At 36.4% G+C, this 14,243-nt stretch overlaps 1 protein-coding gene across 1 annotated transcript; it reads right to left on the reverse strand.

The window, feature by feature from the left end:
* Positions 1-58: 58 nt before the first annotated feature.
* LOC132609297 (serine/threonine-protein phosphatase BSL1) lies at positions 59-11,591 on the reverse strand. The gene is made up of 21 exons (XM_060323202.1): positions 10,922-11,591; positions 10,753-10,813; positions 10,526-10,604; positions 10,337-10,416; positions 10,150-10,244; positions 7,899-7,998; positions 7,224-7,293; positions 6,730-6,831; positions 6,285-6,366; positions 6,018-6,188; positions 5,030-5,174; positions 4,749-4,947; positions 4,509-4,676; positions 4,124-4,362; positions 1,985-2,069; positions 1,795-1,893; positions 1,439-1,638; positions 1,288-1,363; positions 821-956; positions 607-746; positions 59-507 (listed from the first exon to the last, which is right to left on the reverse strand). Exons 1-21 carry the CDS (start codon positions 11,121-11,123, stop codon positions 424-426), a joined length of 2,613 nt encoding a protein of 870 aa, XP_060179185.1. The 5' UTR covers positions 11,124-11,591; the 3' UTR covers positions 59-423.
* Between the last annotated feature and the right edge of the window lie 2,652 nt (positions 11,592-14,243).

Genomic DNA, 14,243 nt, shown 5'->3' on the forward strand with positions numbered 1-14,243 from the left:
TACATGCAATGTAGACGAATTCTCAAACTTCACCAAAATAATAATTGCAGACGCTATATGGAGAAACCACACTGATGATTAAGTTTAAGAATAAAATATCTATGGCTTTTTACATCACAACACCTAGCACTCTGCTAACAATACTCCCTTTCACTATAAATAACCCTGTTTAAACATCATTAATGCTAATCTATATCAACTTCTCACACTCTTTAACAGCTAAACCTCTACCTCTCCAGCTATGTTACAGCATTGGATGCCTTCTGACTAGTATCTGTAGAATACAGAAGGGCTTTTGAAGACTACAGAGATATACATGGTCAATCCGCGCTGACTTTTCAATCAATCTATGAATGCATCGCCGATGGAATTTGCAACTCCAAAACACAGCAAAATGAAATAACCAGAATAGATGACCGGGCATCAAATATAGGCAAGTGAGCTCCGGTCAAGATCTGGTTGTGGACGACCCCTAGTAGGAGTAGGCGGTCTTTGAATGTTGAGTTCCTAAAGACAACGAACATGTATTATTAAACCTTAGTAGGGAACAATATAACTGTAAAACCAAATATCTGCTCAAATAGGAAAAAGGAAGTAGCCTAGTACCTGCATCCAAGTGTCGTCCATGACTCGTTCTGGAGACGTTTCAGGGGATTGAAGAGGAGGCGGCAAAGGATGGATCAACTTTGGAACAATAACCAACCCTCTGCCTACTACTAGTATAGCACCAGCATTGTTGGCGGTTCCTGAATGTAGTTTCTTGGTTAGAATGCAGACTCTAATACAAGGGAAAGAAAAAACTTTAGTATTTAATGCATACCACAATAGTTGGTGGCAGAAAAAAGAGTAATCAGCTGCCCCTGGGCAAATCTTTCAAATCCATCCATAACACACTCATGTGCTCTAATAATCAGCTCTAGTTTGTTTTTCTTGCAGAAGTCAGTTACCCGATCAGGCTGAAAAGTCATCAAAGCCGCAATTGTTGTAAGACCACATTGTGGTTTGTATGTGAATCTTGACATGAAAAATATAAGCTCCCATATGAAAGTAGACATGTGCATCCTTCTAGGAATCCACAGTATAGTGGATCAGATCACGAATAACGAATAAAAATTGAGCTTAAAATAAGAAAAAATTTCAGTGAAGACCATAAAATTTTAAAAACGGAATACGAAATATGACACTTAAATATGACTTATCATATCGCGGACTGTCTGAAACTTTTACTATCAATTATCAAGTTGAACTAATGAACTGATGAACTCAAGTAAGGAAAGCGTGACATACCCCAAATGTTACAAGACCAGGTCCTCTGGCGTTAGGTCTTAATCCTTCTACACTGTCATTTTCTGTGGGATCGGACCTGCAAATAAAATCAATGACATAAAAATCTTTCCCTGAATTACCCTGCCTTATGGTTTTGAAAATAGTAACATACCATAGCAAATCCATTAGGACTATCGAACCAGCATCCATTGTTATTGGCCTCTCTATCTTCTCTATCTGCTCAACTGAATTTATTGACCTCCCTATGCCACCATGCATGCAGATGATTTTCTTTTCGATGAGAGCAGCCAATGGAAGATAGTTAAAAAGTTGATTGAAACGCGTCCATGCCCAGATTCCATCACTCTCTCCCTACATGGATGTATTCCATTAGAATAGCCCAATACACACAAACACACATTTTTTATGACTGAGAAAACTGTCTGCAACCAAGTCTTCGGGTAAACTGCAACCTTCAAAACTCGGGATTTGACAAACGTAGTACATATATTTGACATTCTAACTTACCATTCTCTCAATGCATTCAATGCGGAAGCCAAAAAGTGCATTTATATCAGCAGCTTCATGATTCCCCCTTATCAAATGTACATTCTCTGGATATTCAATCTGAAATTCAGAACAAGTGAGTGATTTGGTTAGATAAAGGGATGTCAATACATTACAGGAAAGTGCCGTGTTAGACAACGGCAAGGATTACCTTTAGAGCTAAGAGTAAAGTGATTGTCTCCAAGCTGTGTTGTCCTCGATCAACGTAATCACCCAGAAACAAATAGTCAATGTAACTGAAAACCATACAAGTAGTGGTCATCAGGCACTAGAGAAGTTGATAACAGGAGATTTGAGTACAATAGTAAGGAGCCGTTTGGACATGATTTGAAATCATGAGATGAAGTCATGAAATGAAATCATGACGATTTGAAGTTGAAGTTTTGTTTGGACATGCAATTTGGATTTCTTAAGTTGCATTTTTTCTTATAGACATAAAAACCCCACAAGTTGTGAAAACCATTAAAACTTTCCCAATTCTTAGACAATCTTACCAAATGAGCAAGTCATAGTTCAAAACAAAATTAATACGCTATTATAAGGCCTTTTCTAAAAAATACAACATCAATTGATCAAACTTTAGTTCAATACAATGGAAAATTGAACATGAGTTGTAGTGTAACTACTCTTTAATATAATCCTCCCACATGGTTGGTAAGAGTAAATTTGTTATAAATTAAATATACTACCAACTTGTAGATGTTTTAATATCTGATATAAATGGTTGGTAAATATATATATCAACTTATGGATCTATTTTTACAAAATCTAAACTTATGGGTCAACTTTTATATTTAAAAATTTGAAATCATGATTTGGATTTCCAAATCATGCCTTTTTGGATGATTTGGGATTTTATCTCATGAGATGAAATCGCATGTCCAAACGCCTACTAAATGTTACATAAATAGTTAAAAAGCTTCAAACTGTAGACAGTTTTTTATTGTTACAAACTGTTAACATCTTCTAGCCTCAGAAAGAGAGACATCAAAATTTTAGTTTATAGGCAATGAAATAATAGCAGAAATAATCTTGCAAATAATGGCGGACCTCAGGGATCAAGACGTTGATCTTTCAAGCACAAGAAACAGTATTTAATAGGATAATAAACAGTCTGCAGCGTATTGGCCAGCAAAATATATAGATATCTAGACAATGGCTGTGGAGATATGGAAGGGAGGAAAAATGGTTATGGAGAAAGGTAATTTTCCACAAATATGGAGGTCAAATGGAATGATGTACTAATCCAATCAACTCTTCACATGGTTTGTGACTTTGATAATACATTAACATTCTATGGCCAAACTTTGAAACACACGTAGAGATCAAAGTGGGGGCTGGCAGAAGAACAAAATTTTGACAGGATTCTTGGATGGGATACACCCCTCTTAGAGTTAGATATGTTGACTTTCTATGTGAAGCTGATAGAGGGCAGTTCTTACATCTCAGGGCTATTCTATTGGCATTTCAAGCAGTTTCATGTTTGACAATCAACTTGGCAAAAAGCCATATATGCTATAAATAGTGCAGAATGCGTACAGGAGTAAGCTGAAATTGTGGGTTGCAAGGTTGAGAATCTACCTACTGTATATTTGAGGCTGCTACTTGGTGCTAAACAGAGTGGTAAAAAGATTTGGCAGGGGCTGATTGGTAAATGTGAAAAGAAGTTATCCCCTTGGAAGAAAGACTTACTATAGTAAGCAGTGTACTAGATGGGTTACCCACTAAGGCCTCATTTGTTTGCACTTAATGGAGGTCTGAATCCGAATGGTTCAGACCTTAGGCCATTAAGTGCATTTGTTAGATTAAGATCTAAGCACTTATTTGGTCTGAATAGATCTTAATCATTAAAGATCTTCAACAAAGTCTTAATATCATTAAGATGTATTTTTGTACGGACAGCTCCACCCCCCTCCCAACCCCACCCCAACCTATCCCCACCCCATCACCACTAACCACCCCCATTCCACAGAATTCTTAACTAAGGCTTTAAGCTGGAGAGGAGGAATCAAAATTATTTAAGCTGTCATATGCTAAGCAAACTGATCTTTCTTTTGCAGGGTGAGCCGTCATCTTTAAGTTTGTAGCTCGCTGCTGGTATGGGAGACATTCTTTTCATCTGTTATCTTATAACACTTCAATCATGGCAGATTTATTCTACTGCTCTGCTACTACAACTACTAAGTATTATGCTAAAACTTAAAACACGAGCTTAAGTTGAAATTGTTCAGAGCAGTCAAAGCTACTTCAAATGAGAAAAACCTAATTGTCAAGCTTAGATCAGACTTACGTAATGTCTCCAGCAGTGGAAGGAAATCCATATTCATCAAACAGCCGCATCAGATCACCAAACTGTCCATGAAGATCACCAAACACTTTGACAGGAGCTTTCAATTGAAGAACTGTAGGCTCATGCATGAAGATCTGCTCAGCTGCATAACAAAGCTCACCCACTTCATATGAATCAAGAAAGAACTTTCTATTTACAGGTGGTTTCCAATTTCGCGGCCTAAGCAAAGTGGATATGATCTGCGATACAGCAATAGAAGATTACATATCCCGACAAATAAAGATCAGAAAAAGGAATATAACAAATCTTAACAAAATGAGAATACTGTCTTTAAACCATTAAGGTTTGAGAAGGAAAAAATCTGTTGCAGCTTGCTGGGGCTCACCTTCTTATGCAATCCTTGAGGTGATTTCTGCCGTGCGAATTTTTTTGTTGGATTTGAAATATCATTATATGACGGAAGCATTCGTCTACTCTCATTTTCAAATTGATCCAATGACAATTGCCTCACCATTCCCCCCAGGTTCCCAACAGTTTCTTTTGCAACTACGACCTGCAGTATTTAGAAAGTGATTTCACCATCCGCCAAATAAAGTAACACTAGGCAACAGAGCAGAGTACATACAGCTCTAGAATGGAGGCGGACAGCTGACTCACTATCGCTACCCTCAAAAGCGGTGTCTGGAACTTGAGAGCTCTCGTCAGAGACCGATGTTACTTCAGGAGTGGCAGATGCAGACTGTGCTAATTGCCAGACAGCATTAGCAGCCTCAGCTTCAGCAGCAAAATCCTTGGTCAACTTTTCCATAGAATCTTTATCCATGCTGTTAAGATTTGATGCTCCAAATTACAAGGATGAACTGAATGAAAAATGATATCAAGAACTAGAGATAAAGCGAATATTACCTCAACCCACCAGATGGGTGGGTCTCAGGTTTTCCATCAGGAGTTGAGCCAATGGATGGGGATCTCTCAGACGTTAAGACTGGCGAATTGATGTCAGAATGCAATGGAGAATTTTCTGCAACCAGACATTCATCCAGAAGTGTATCTGTAGCAAAAATAATCTGATCTAAGAACACCGTAAAACAAATTGCCCAGAGAGTAGAGTGTTACAAGGAAAGTTAGCACTAATAAGAAAAAAATACTGAAGTACTAGTTGATAAGTCAGTGTAACGGCAAAAATATGAAAGTGCTAGGTGAATGACAGCATATGCAAACCGGTTTAAATGATTTCCTGTTACTTAAGAATATTCCAGAAGATGCGACGCTTCTTAAGCTTATAATGATTAAAAAAAAGAAGCAAAAAATAAAGACAAAATGAGGAATATTAGCATTAGACAGCAGAAAGCAAATGACATGGTCATCACAGTGGTAGGCATGCATAAAAAATAGACCCTCAGAAGAGACATCTATACCACCAAAAGCTCATTAGGTAGCTTATTATTACTTCAGAATGGACATGTGACTTTGAATTTAGCTTACAAATTTCCCAATTCATTGTTCATCATTCTCTTTGATGTTTATCTAATGCTGGACTGCTGTTTGTAAAATCCATCTAAAATTTGATTTCTCGAGGATAAGCAAAAGTGCAATAAAGAAGAAAAATGTCATTGTATCACATCTGTAGGTGAAAGTGAATCAACTCTGAGCATTTGACAATCCTTTTAGTGCTACGAGATTTTTTGCTTAGCCACAGACCTTTATAGAAACCTTAATCTTCTCATAGCTTAACTCATGTAAATACACTTTTTTTGAAGGACACTTATCACTAGATCAAGCATTCTGAAAGATAAGTGTACAGCGATTAACCAGTTGAAGAGGGTTCTGAAAAGGAGAAGAATAGACATCATTCGAACAGTCTAAAACTGCATATGCCAGTTGCATTCATTACCTCCTCTAAGACCACCATAGATATATATCCGAACACCAACAGATGCAGCTGCATGGCGACAGCGACGCATAAGCTCCAAAGAAGGATCTTGGTCATTTTGGCCCTTGCTACCACGTGAAGCAGTTACCAGTCCATGTCTATCTAACCAAACTCCAGCAGCTGTGTCCAACACTTTTTAAGGCAATAAAGTTGAAAAGATTTAATGACATCCCATTTACAACATATAAGCAATCAAATTATGCACAAAAGGATAAATCCCACATTTACCTGCAACAGCTGCTTCACCTTCTACTCCACGTCCACCTCTAAGAGCACCTCCTGTAACGTGCAATCTTGCACCAACAAATACCTAATCACCAGCAAAAATGTTATTCAGAATATATTAGAAAAAGTGAGGACTGTGGAGGACAAACAGGATAGACATGACCCAAACTGCAGAAATATTACTCCCTGACACATTTTTTAGTTTGTCCCAACAAGAATGACACGTTTCTCTTTTTGGAAGCTATTTAATCCTAGCATTCCCATTTTTATCCTTAATGATATAACTTGTTTGGACCCATTTAATATAGAAGTTCATTCTTTTGAAAAGAGAGAATATGACAAGAAATGTAGAAACCTCACCACCATTCAATTAAAAGGATAATGTTGGTATTTTCATATATTTAGCTTACACTTTGACATAAAATGGAATGGAGGGAGTAGTACTTACAGCAGCATGTTGATACCTTGGTGATGGTGCCACTCCTGGTGCAAGAGTCCACTCCCACTGGCCATTCCTATGCATAAGCAGGCCATAGGCATCTGCTAAGGGCTGCACATGGAGGCACATCCAGGAATCATCAACCACATCATCTAGAAGGCTACATATCAAAAGCACTATATCTAGCTTGTAACCAACAGTATCAAAGGCCCTCCTTGTTTAGGACTATTAGTTGCTTCAACAGCAATATACTGATGAAAGAATGATTACATATTCAAGAAGATTGAGCTTATAGACACCTAAAACCGGCTACTTTAATTTCGTATGTATGCCACAACATATCATAACTTGACTAACATTTTAAAATACCATACAAAATAAAGTTAAAATCTAAAAAACTGTGTGCATTAGCTAAAAAGAACTTGCTAGTTCAAAGCAGGAAACAAGCCAATGGAGGAGTTTATCAGTCTAAACATTGATGACTATATAAACAACTTACTTACCGTGCCTGAAGCATCTCTCCCACCACAAAGCAAAAACATGCCATCGGTCCGAGCACTAGCTGTTGCATACCTACAAGGACATCAATTTTCAGAAATACAGGATCTACTAGGAAGTTACAGTACCATTACCACGTCATGAATGAGTACGTAGGCTACTAAGAACAAATAATAAGTAAAAAGAACAAGAGAGAGAGAGAGAGAGGCAGCCATAGATTGAAAAGGCAAGACAAAAGAAGTCTAGTGTGGGAAGATTGAAGGAGAGAATTATGTTAGAAGCAGCATCTTGGTGGAGCTATCAAGCCAAAAACATTTTACTGTCAACTACTTCAGAGAGGGTATGCCAAGAATAATATCTGGGAGACGATAGCAGCACCAGACAGTTTTCACAATGAACAATTCGAGGATAAAAACACATTTTCATAGCAAATATGTGAAGGGATATATATAAAAGTGGATATGTACTTCGGCAATAAAATACAAAGAAGTGAAAGAACACCATAAGTTGCAGTGTAGCTGCCCAACAGAGACAATGATGAGGTAGGAATAGATGACACATGGGTGATCTGACTAGAGAGATTGAGGAGATGTCCTAAATGGGTCAAGCGACTCAAGCCCTTGCAGAGAATCAAAGTTACTAAGATTTCTTGGAACTGAGATTAAACAATGTAGACTCACATTCTAGCTGACGGCCTATCACCTTCTGGATTCAGTCTCTGCCACGCATAAGGTTTCTGAGCAGTATCCAAGGCCCAAGCATCAGAAAGAACTCTTTTCCCTGGAAATAAATGAAAATCAAACATATCGAGTACATACAAGGAGGGCTAAGTGACAAAGAACTAAAAACGCCATGCAGCATATATATGTTCAACATAGAACTCTTAATGCATATGAAGAAAGGCAAGCTGCAGTAGCTAGACCTTGCAGAAATGAGTTACGGCATTCACTATTCAACCAAGTCAGCTTGTTTCAAAATTATGGACATGGATTATGTAGCAGTTGGGAGAGCAAGGAAAAGAGTCTTCCCATCATCTTTAATCAATCACGTTACAGGCATTTATAAAGATAAAAAAATTTAACAGTTTATCCTTTGATTGTGAGATGATAAAGTGATGCTACAGCTGCATATTTACTTTTTCTGCTCCTAAGTATGCCGTATGCCCAGCAACTGTTAATAAAATGTGCATAGCTAATCTTCAAAATTCACATTATTATGGATACATCACACTGATACTGAAACATTAGGAAAAATAGAGGCGGTCAGATCATGCTATGACACCATTGGAGTAAAAATGTGGAAAACTAAGCTAGATCAAGACATAACTATCCATCATGTGATTCCAAATATGAAATTTATTTATGACTACATAGTCAGTGAGAAAACAATCATTCAATGAACTACGCCTCAATCCCAAATCAATCGGGGCTGGCCAACTATATGCATCGTCTATATTAATTCTGTTCTATATAGGTCATTTCATCGAATACTTAATATTTTTGCTTGGGCAAATTAGAGGTTCTCTAAATCTCACAATTATCACTACATGAACGATCAGTTTAATCCCAACTAGTTGGCATCACCTATACAAACACTTTGTTGGCATCATGCTCCTACTTTGTTTCCATTGTGTTCTAATCTTTGTTAAATCTGTATAGATTCCTCGAGACTTTAGGTCTTTTGAGACAACTATACTTCAAGTGATTTTGCTCATATATCATATCCTTTTTATACATTTAACTCACATCTCATACGGACTGACTGGAGCATCTGGAGGCCTACATAAGGCATGACTAAACTATTCCATGCAATCTTTTCTTCATCTTTTTATAACTGTGGTGTTCAGACAGCTTGAGCACACCTCGACTAATAGCCCAGGGTACCTGCTATCTCCCACCAGCATATGTATCGGGTAACTTTGTCCACCTAGTGTTTTTGTCTCCGCTAGGATTTGAACCTAAGACCTCATGGTTCTCAACCCACTTCATTGACCACTAGGTCAAACCCTTAGGTGCTCTTCACTTTATCTTATGTGAAGAACGTAGACCTTGGCTCTAAGTTAAACCAAAAAAGCTAGCTTTTAAAATGAGGATTGCCCAATACCATATAAGGAGACAAACAAACATATCCTCGAGACCTCAACCCATTGTAGGATTCTAAATTTCTAATTACCCCCCCCCCCCACCCCCCAACCAAACACAGGATCAGACATTAGGAGCAAGGACACGACAATATAAGGCCCCAACATTTTAGTAAACCAAAAATAAGGACGGGTCTCACTCTTCATACCATGTTAAGAAAATAGATATTAGGCCTAACTCAATTCTAAAAATAGCTCATGAGGTAAGGTACCTAACATAATATAAGGAGACAACAACACATACCCTCAACCAATATAGGACTCTAACATCTTCATATGTGCCACTTGCACTGTCTGTCAAACTTGATAATTTCTAATCTTGTATACTTTATATCAACCTAAGCATTTGCATTTCCAGGAAATTCATCATATGACTATGTTTGGCCTAAGAGGCCAACCCTCACTCTCGCATAACATTATTGGTCTGATAAATGTTCTATAAAATCAGAGTTTACTTTGGGTATTTTTTGCTCTTACATCTTCTCTTATTTTTGGGGAGGGGGGTTAAACTAGCCAGTGCATTTATATATTTTCTTGCTTTGATTTTCCCTAAAACCCTAATTTTCTAGAGTGCTTCTCTATAATCCCATCTTTTGGTGCACCAAACCTGTGGTGCCCCTACGATTTGGGGGGGGGGGGGGGGGGGGGTCCTCATCTGCTCACAGTCATAATGAATATAGCCTGAAGTGGATTGTGTTCAAAATGAAGGAATGCAAACTCGAACTTCTGATGTGGTAATAGGAAAAAATTACATCCAGTCGATCAGTAACTCATAGGAATATTGTGCTCACCATCATTGCCACTGACGGATACCAGATATCTTTGTGCAACCAAGTCCATTACATGGCCATACCGCGGTCCAGGACCTTGACCTTGAACAACAACTCTAGAAACAAACAAGGTAATTAGTCATGGACCAAGAGCTGTATAATAATTGAAAAAGGGAGAAGAAATTCAACTGCATATCCAGAAGCTAACCTGTGCCACTTGAATTTGTCATTTGTCAAATCAAGCACATAAAGATCATCAGTTGAATGCCCTGCTGGTCCTATCCCACCCTAGTAACAAAAAAACACAATAGGAATAGATATTAGTAGTTATTGTTTCTAATGATCATTTTAATACTAACAATACAACCTACATACTTCGATTTCTCTTTCTAATCACCTGAAATACAACCATTGTTCCAACAGCAGCAGCAGCATGTGCAGCTCTTGGTGAAGGTGGCTCACCAGCAGGTCTAAGTCTGGTTAATTCAAGAAACACTAAATCATTACCACCACTATAAAAATAGTTTCCAAATCCCTGTTTAAACCCATCCACCCAAAAAAAAAAAAAAGGAGAGGAAGATGGAAGCAGATCCTAGAAGAATTAGAGATGTACAACACACATACCTGGTCCATTTTCTGGTAAGAACATCATATGAATGAATACAATTGGTTACACCAGCCAGCCCTAATCAAGATTCATACCAATTAAGCAAAGTGTCAATTCAAGAAACAACAAAGAATCAATCTTTAGACAAAAGTAACAATTGGGTCACAAGAGAAGAATTAGAATTACTTATGCCAGGGGCAGCACCACTGCCACCCTCAATAGCAGTGGCACCACCAAAGAGTATGAGTCTTGGACCATGAGTCTTGGTAGCAGCTATAGCAGTAAGAGTATGACCACAACGTGGACCTGGGGCATCTTCATCTGTATCCCAAAACGTCTCTAATATACGATACGTTGGAGCCGGATGTAGCCACGGCTTCGAACCCATCACCAACAAAATTACTACTACTTTTTTTCAACTGTACAACAAACTTGTTATTATTTCCACAGCAAAAAAGGACTCTGTATGACAGAACATAAAGGTGGATATTTGGATTCAAGCTTTTAGGCTTTGTGTGTATGAATCTTGAAATAGGCCACAAAAAGGGAAATTACTAAAAGTAGTAATACAGGGTAGCAGCAGTAGCAGCAGGCTTTGACTCACTTTCCAAAGTTAGGCTGGGGAAGGGGAATAGTGTTAATTTTTTTAAATATAATTTTTTGTTGATAAAAGTGAAGGAATGGCAGAAAAATTAAATCGATGAAGATGAAGATGATGAATTATAAAGTTTTTAACAGGGGCAGAGAACAAACAGAGAGTTTATCTTTTGTCTTTGTATCATTAATTCATTTGGGAAATGATGTCCGAAGAAGAGAGATTAGTCAACAAGAGTACACCCTCCTTTTCTTTAATAACCTGTTTAACTAAGCTTATTTTTCTTAAAAAATATTTATTTTAAAAAATAAGGTGTTTAATTAGATTTTAGGAAGAAAATAAGTATTTTTAGGAGTAATAGAAATAGTTTTTCAGATCTGATGCAGCTATTGGGTGAGAATAAATAACTACTGTACCATTTAAGATGAACATTTCGAAGGTCCGTTTGATTCATCACTACTTATGACTTCTTAATAAGAAAAGAATGAAAAAAATAATGTTTCCAACTTCTGGTCTTTTGACATAATGAAATAAATAATAACAAAAGGGAAAAAATTTCATTTATCTTCTAGCTAGTGGAACAAGAAAGATACAGATGGTTTACTCATGTAAACCAATAAAAAAACGAGAAAAGAAATAGAAAAAGCAAAAAATAAAGTCGAGTCTTATGTCGGGTTTTCTCAAAATCCTTGATAAACTTATTCATGAAATTTATGAAGAAGCACTTTTTGAAAAGTACTTTTCAGAAATAAATACACGTAGAAACACTTTTTAAAAGCATGATTAAACATTAATTGCTGCTCAAAGTACTTTTTAAATTAATTGACCAAACACAAACTGTTTCTCACAAAAAGTATATTTTTGAAAAACACTTTTAAAAAAAATACTTTTCAAAATAAATTAATTTTAGAAGTTTGGCCAAATAAATTATAAATTGGGTTACTAAAACTAGTAATCTCAAACTAGTGATCTCTATTCATTATATGCTTACCCTATTTGTGTGTCGCTTTCATTAATTTTACTAAGAATAGATAAATACATATAAGATAGTCAAAATCCCCTCTTAATTAATATTTCTTAAAAGATATATAAAATAAAAAAGCCACAGATACCTAATTGCGCAAGCAAAATGGCTGCATACTGGTCAAATTATAGACTTGGGAGTTGGAAGTCTAAAATTGAGAGCTTTGAAATCAACGTAAATTCTGCATCATTCTTTCTTCTAGATATCAAGAATAAAATAAAATAAAGCTCCAGTAAAATTGATAAATTGAGACTAAAAAAATCGAATAACTGACCGTGATTAAGTGATAAACCTTACGTAAAATATGTATTATATACTTGTTTGTTGTATGTACCAATTGTGAGCAAGTATTATGAGATAACAAATTGCTTGCGCATATATAATGATTTTAATATTTTAAACAAAAATTACTTCACGCTAAAAAGTAATAAATTAAATGTGTTTGTTCTTGTACTTCAAACTCCTTTTTTTTTTCGAAACGTGTATGTATATCAATAATTAATCTCGAAATTGTAAATTTGTTATATCAATAGCACATTAATTATCCGAAAGATAAACAAAGGTTAAACAAATCTGTTACTCCATTCGGTTCATAATAAGTGTCCATTTAGCCTTTTTTATTTTGATTCAAAATAAGTGTTAAATGGACACTTATTTTGAACCGAAGGGAATAACACATTACAATAATTAGATTCATCCAAATTTGCTTAGATTTCCCTTTGGAAACCTGGTGTTTGACTAGTTAATTACCATACTTTTAATGTTTCTATTTAGGAAGAGGGATCTTGCTAATTAACTAATCATTTTGTTTTTAATCTTTACCTTGTCCTTTTTCTGCTTTAGAGAAACCTAAGCCCACTTAGAAAATTTGATTGAGAAGTAATGATTTTTTTGCTTCAGTAATTATTTGTTCCAATTTTTTAATGAACATGTGCTTTTTGGTTTTAGATGTCCAGAAAATATACAGTTTAAGCAACCTCCCTGGAACTTATCAAGCTGCGTTTAATCTAAACAAAAAATAAATTTTCTTTTTAAAAATAATTTGTAACATGGTGAATTCAAAGCGTATATTTATTGCAAAAGTTGGTCGTTTGTTTGGAAGGAAAGCAACCCAATGTTAATGAAAGCAAGAGTAAGTAAGAGCTACTTCTTTTATTTGTGGTTAGGAACTATGCAAGAGCTATTTTTTATTTGGTTAGGAGCTAATGACATTTAAATTACTAAAACTATCACATACAGTCTTATTTCGGTTCTTTTCTTCTTGTTGTTTGCATACATATGTTTGTGAAAAAACACGTGGGCTGTACAATTTTCGCAGTAAAATTTGCTTTAGGATAGGGCGTGAAAGTTTTTTCAATCTGGAAATTTTTAGTAGGCGGTTTAGTCAAAAACATCATTAACTTTTTTTGAAAGCTCTCAAACAACAAAAAAAGGATAAGTATATTTTTTAACACGCTATTGCACGTATAATCCGGTTGAGAAGTGAGTGTAAAATTAGTAAATTCATATATGCTCTTTAACCTTGAGTTGAGAAACCCTTAATATGCTAAGAAGTAAGTCTGGAGCAAACTTTATGGGTCAATGACTGAATTAAGAGAACGAAAAAGTCCAAAATGGCTCAATGAATTGAGTTGAGAGATACCCCAAAGCACAACGATGAGTAGAGAAACAGTCGTGCAAACTGTTACGCGGCGCCTTCCTGAGACTTCTTGGAAGGGCGACGTAAGGCTAAGCAACCGAAGATTCCAAAGTTGCTATCCGCCAACCGGGGTCCCCTCCGCACGCTAGACGAGACTGTCAGTGCCGTGCGGGAAAACCAATGTCAGGAACAATTGAGAGAACAGAAAAGTGAATTGAGAATGAGAAAGAAAGAGAGCTTGTTTGCATTA

This window comes from Lycium barbarum, chromosome 9 (assembly GCF_019175385.1).
Source record: "Lycium barbarum isolate Lr01 chromosome 9, ASM1917538v2, whole genome shotgun sequence".
In the NCBI taxonomy this organism is placed as follows: Eukaryota; Viridiplantae; Streptophyta; class Magnoliopsida; order Solanales; family Solanaceae; genus Lycium; species Lycium barbarum.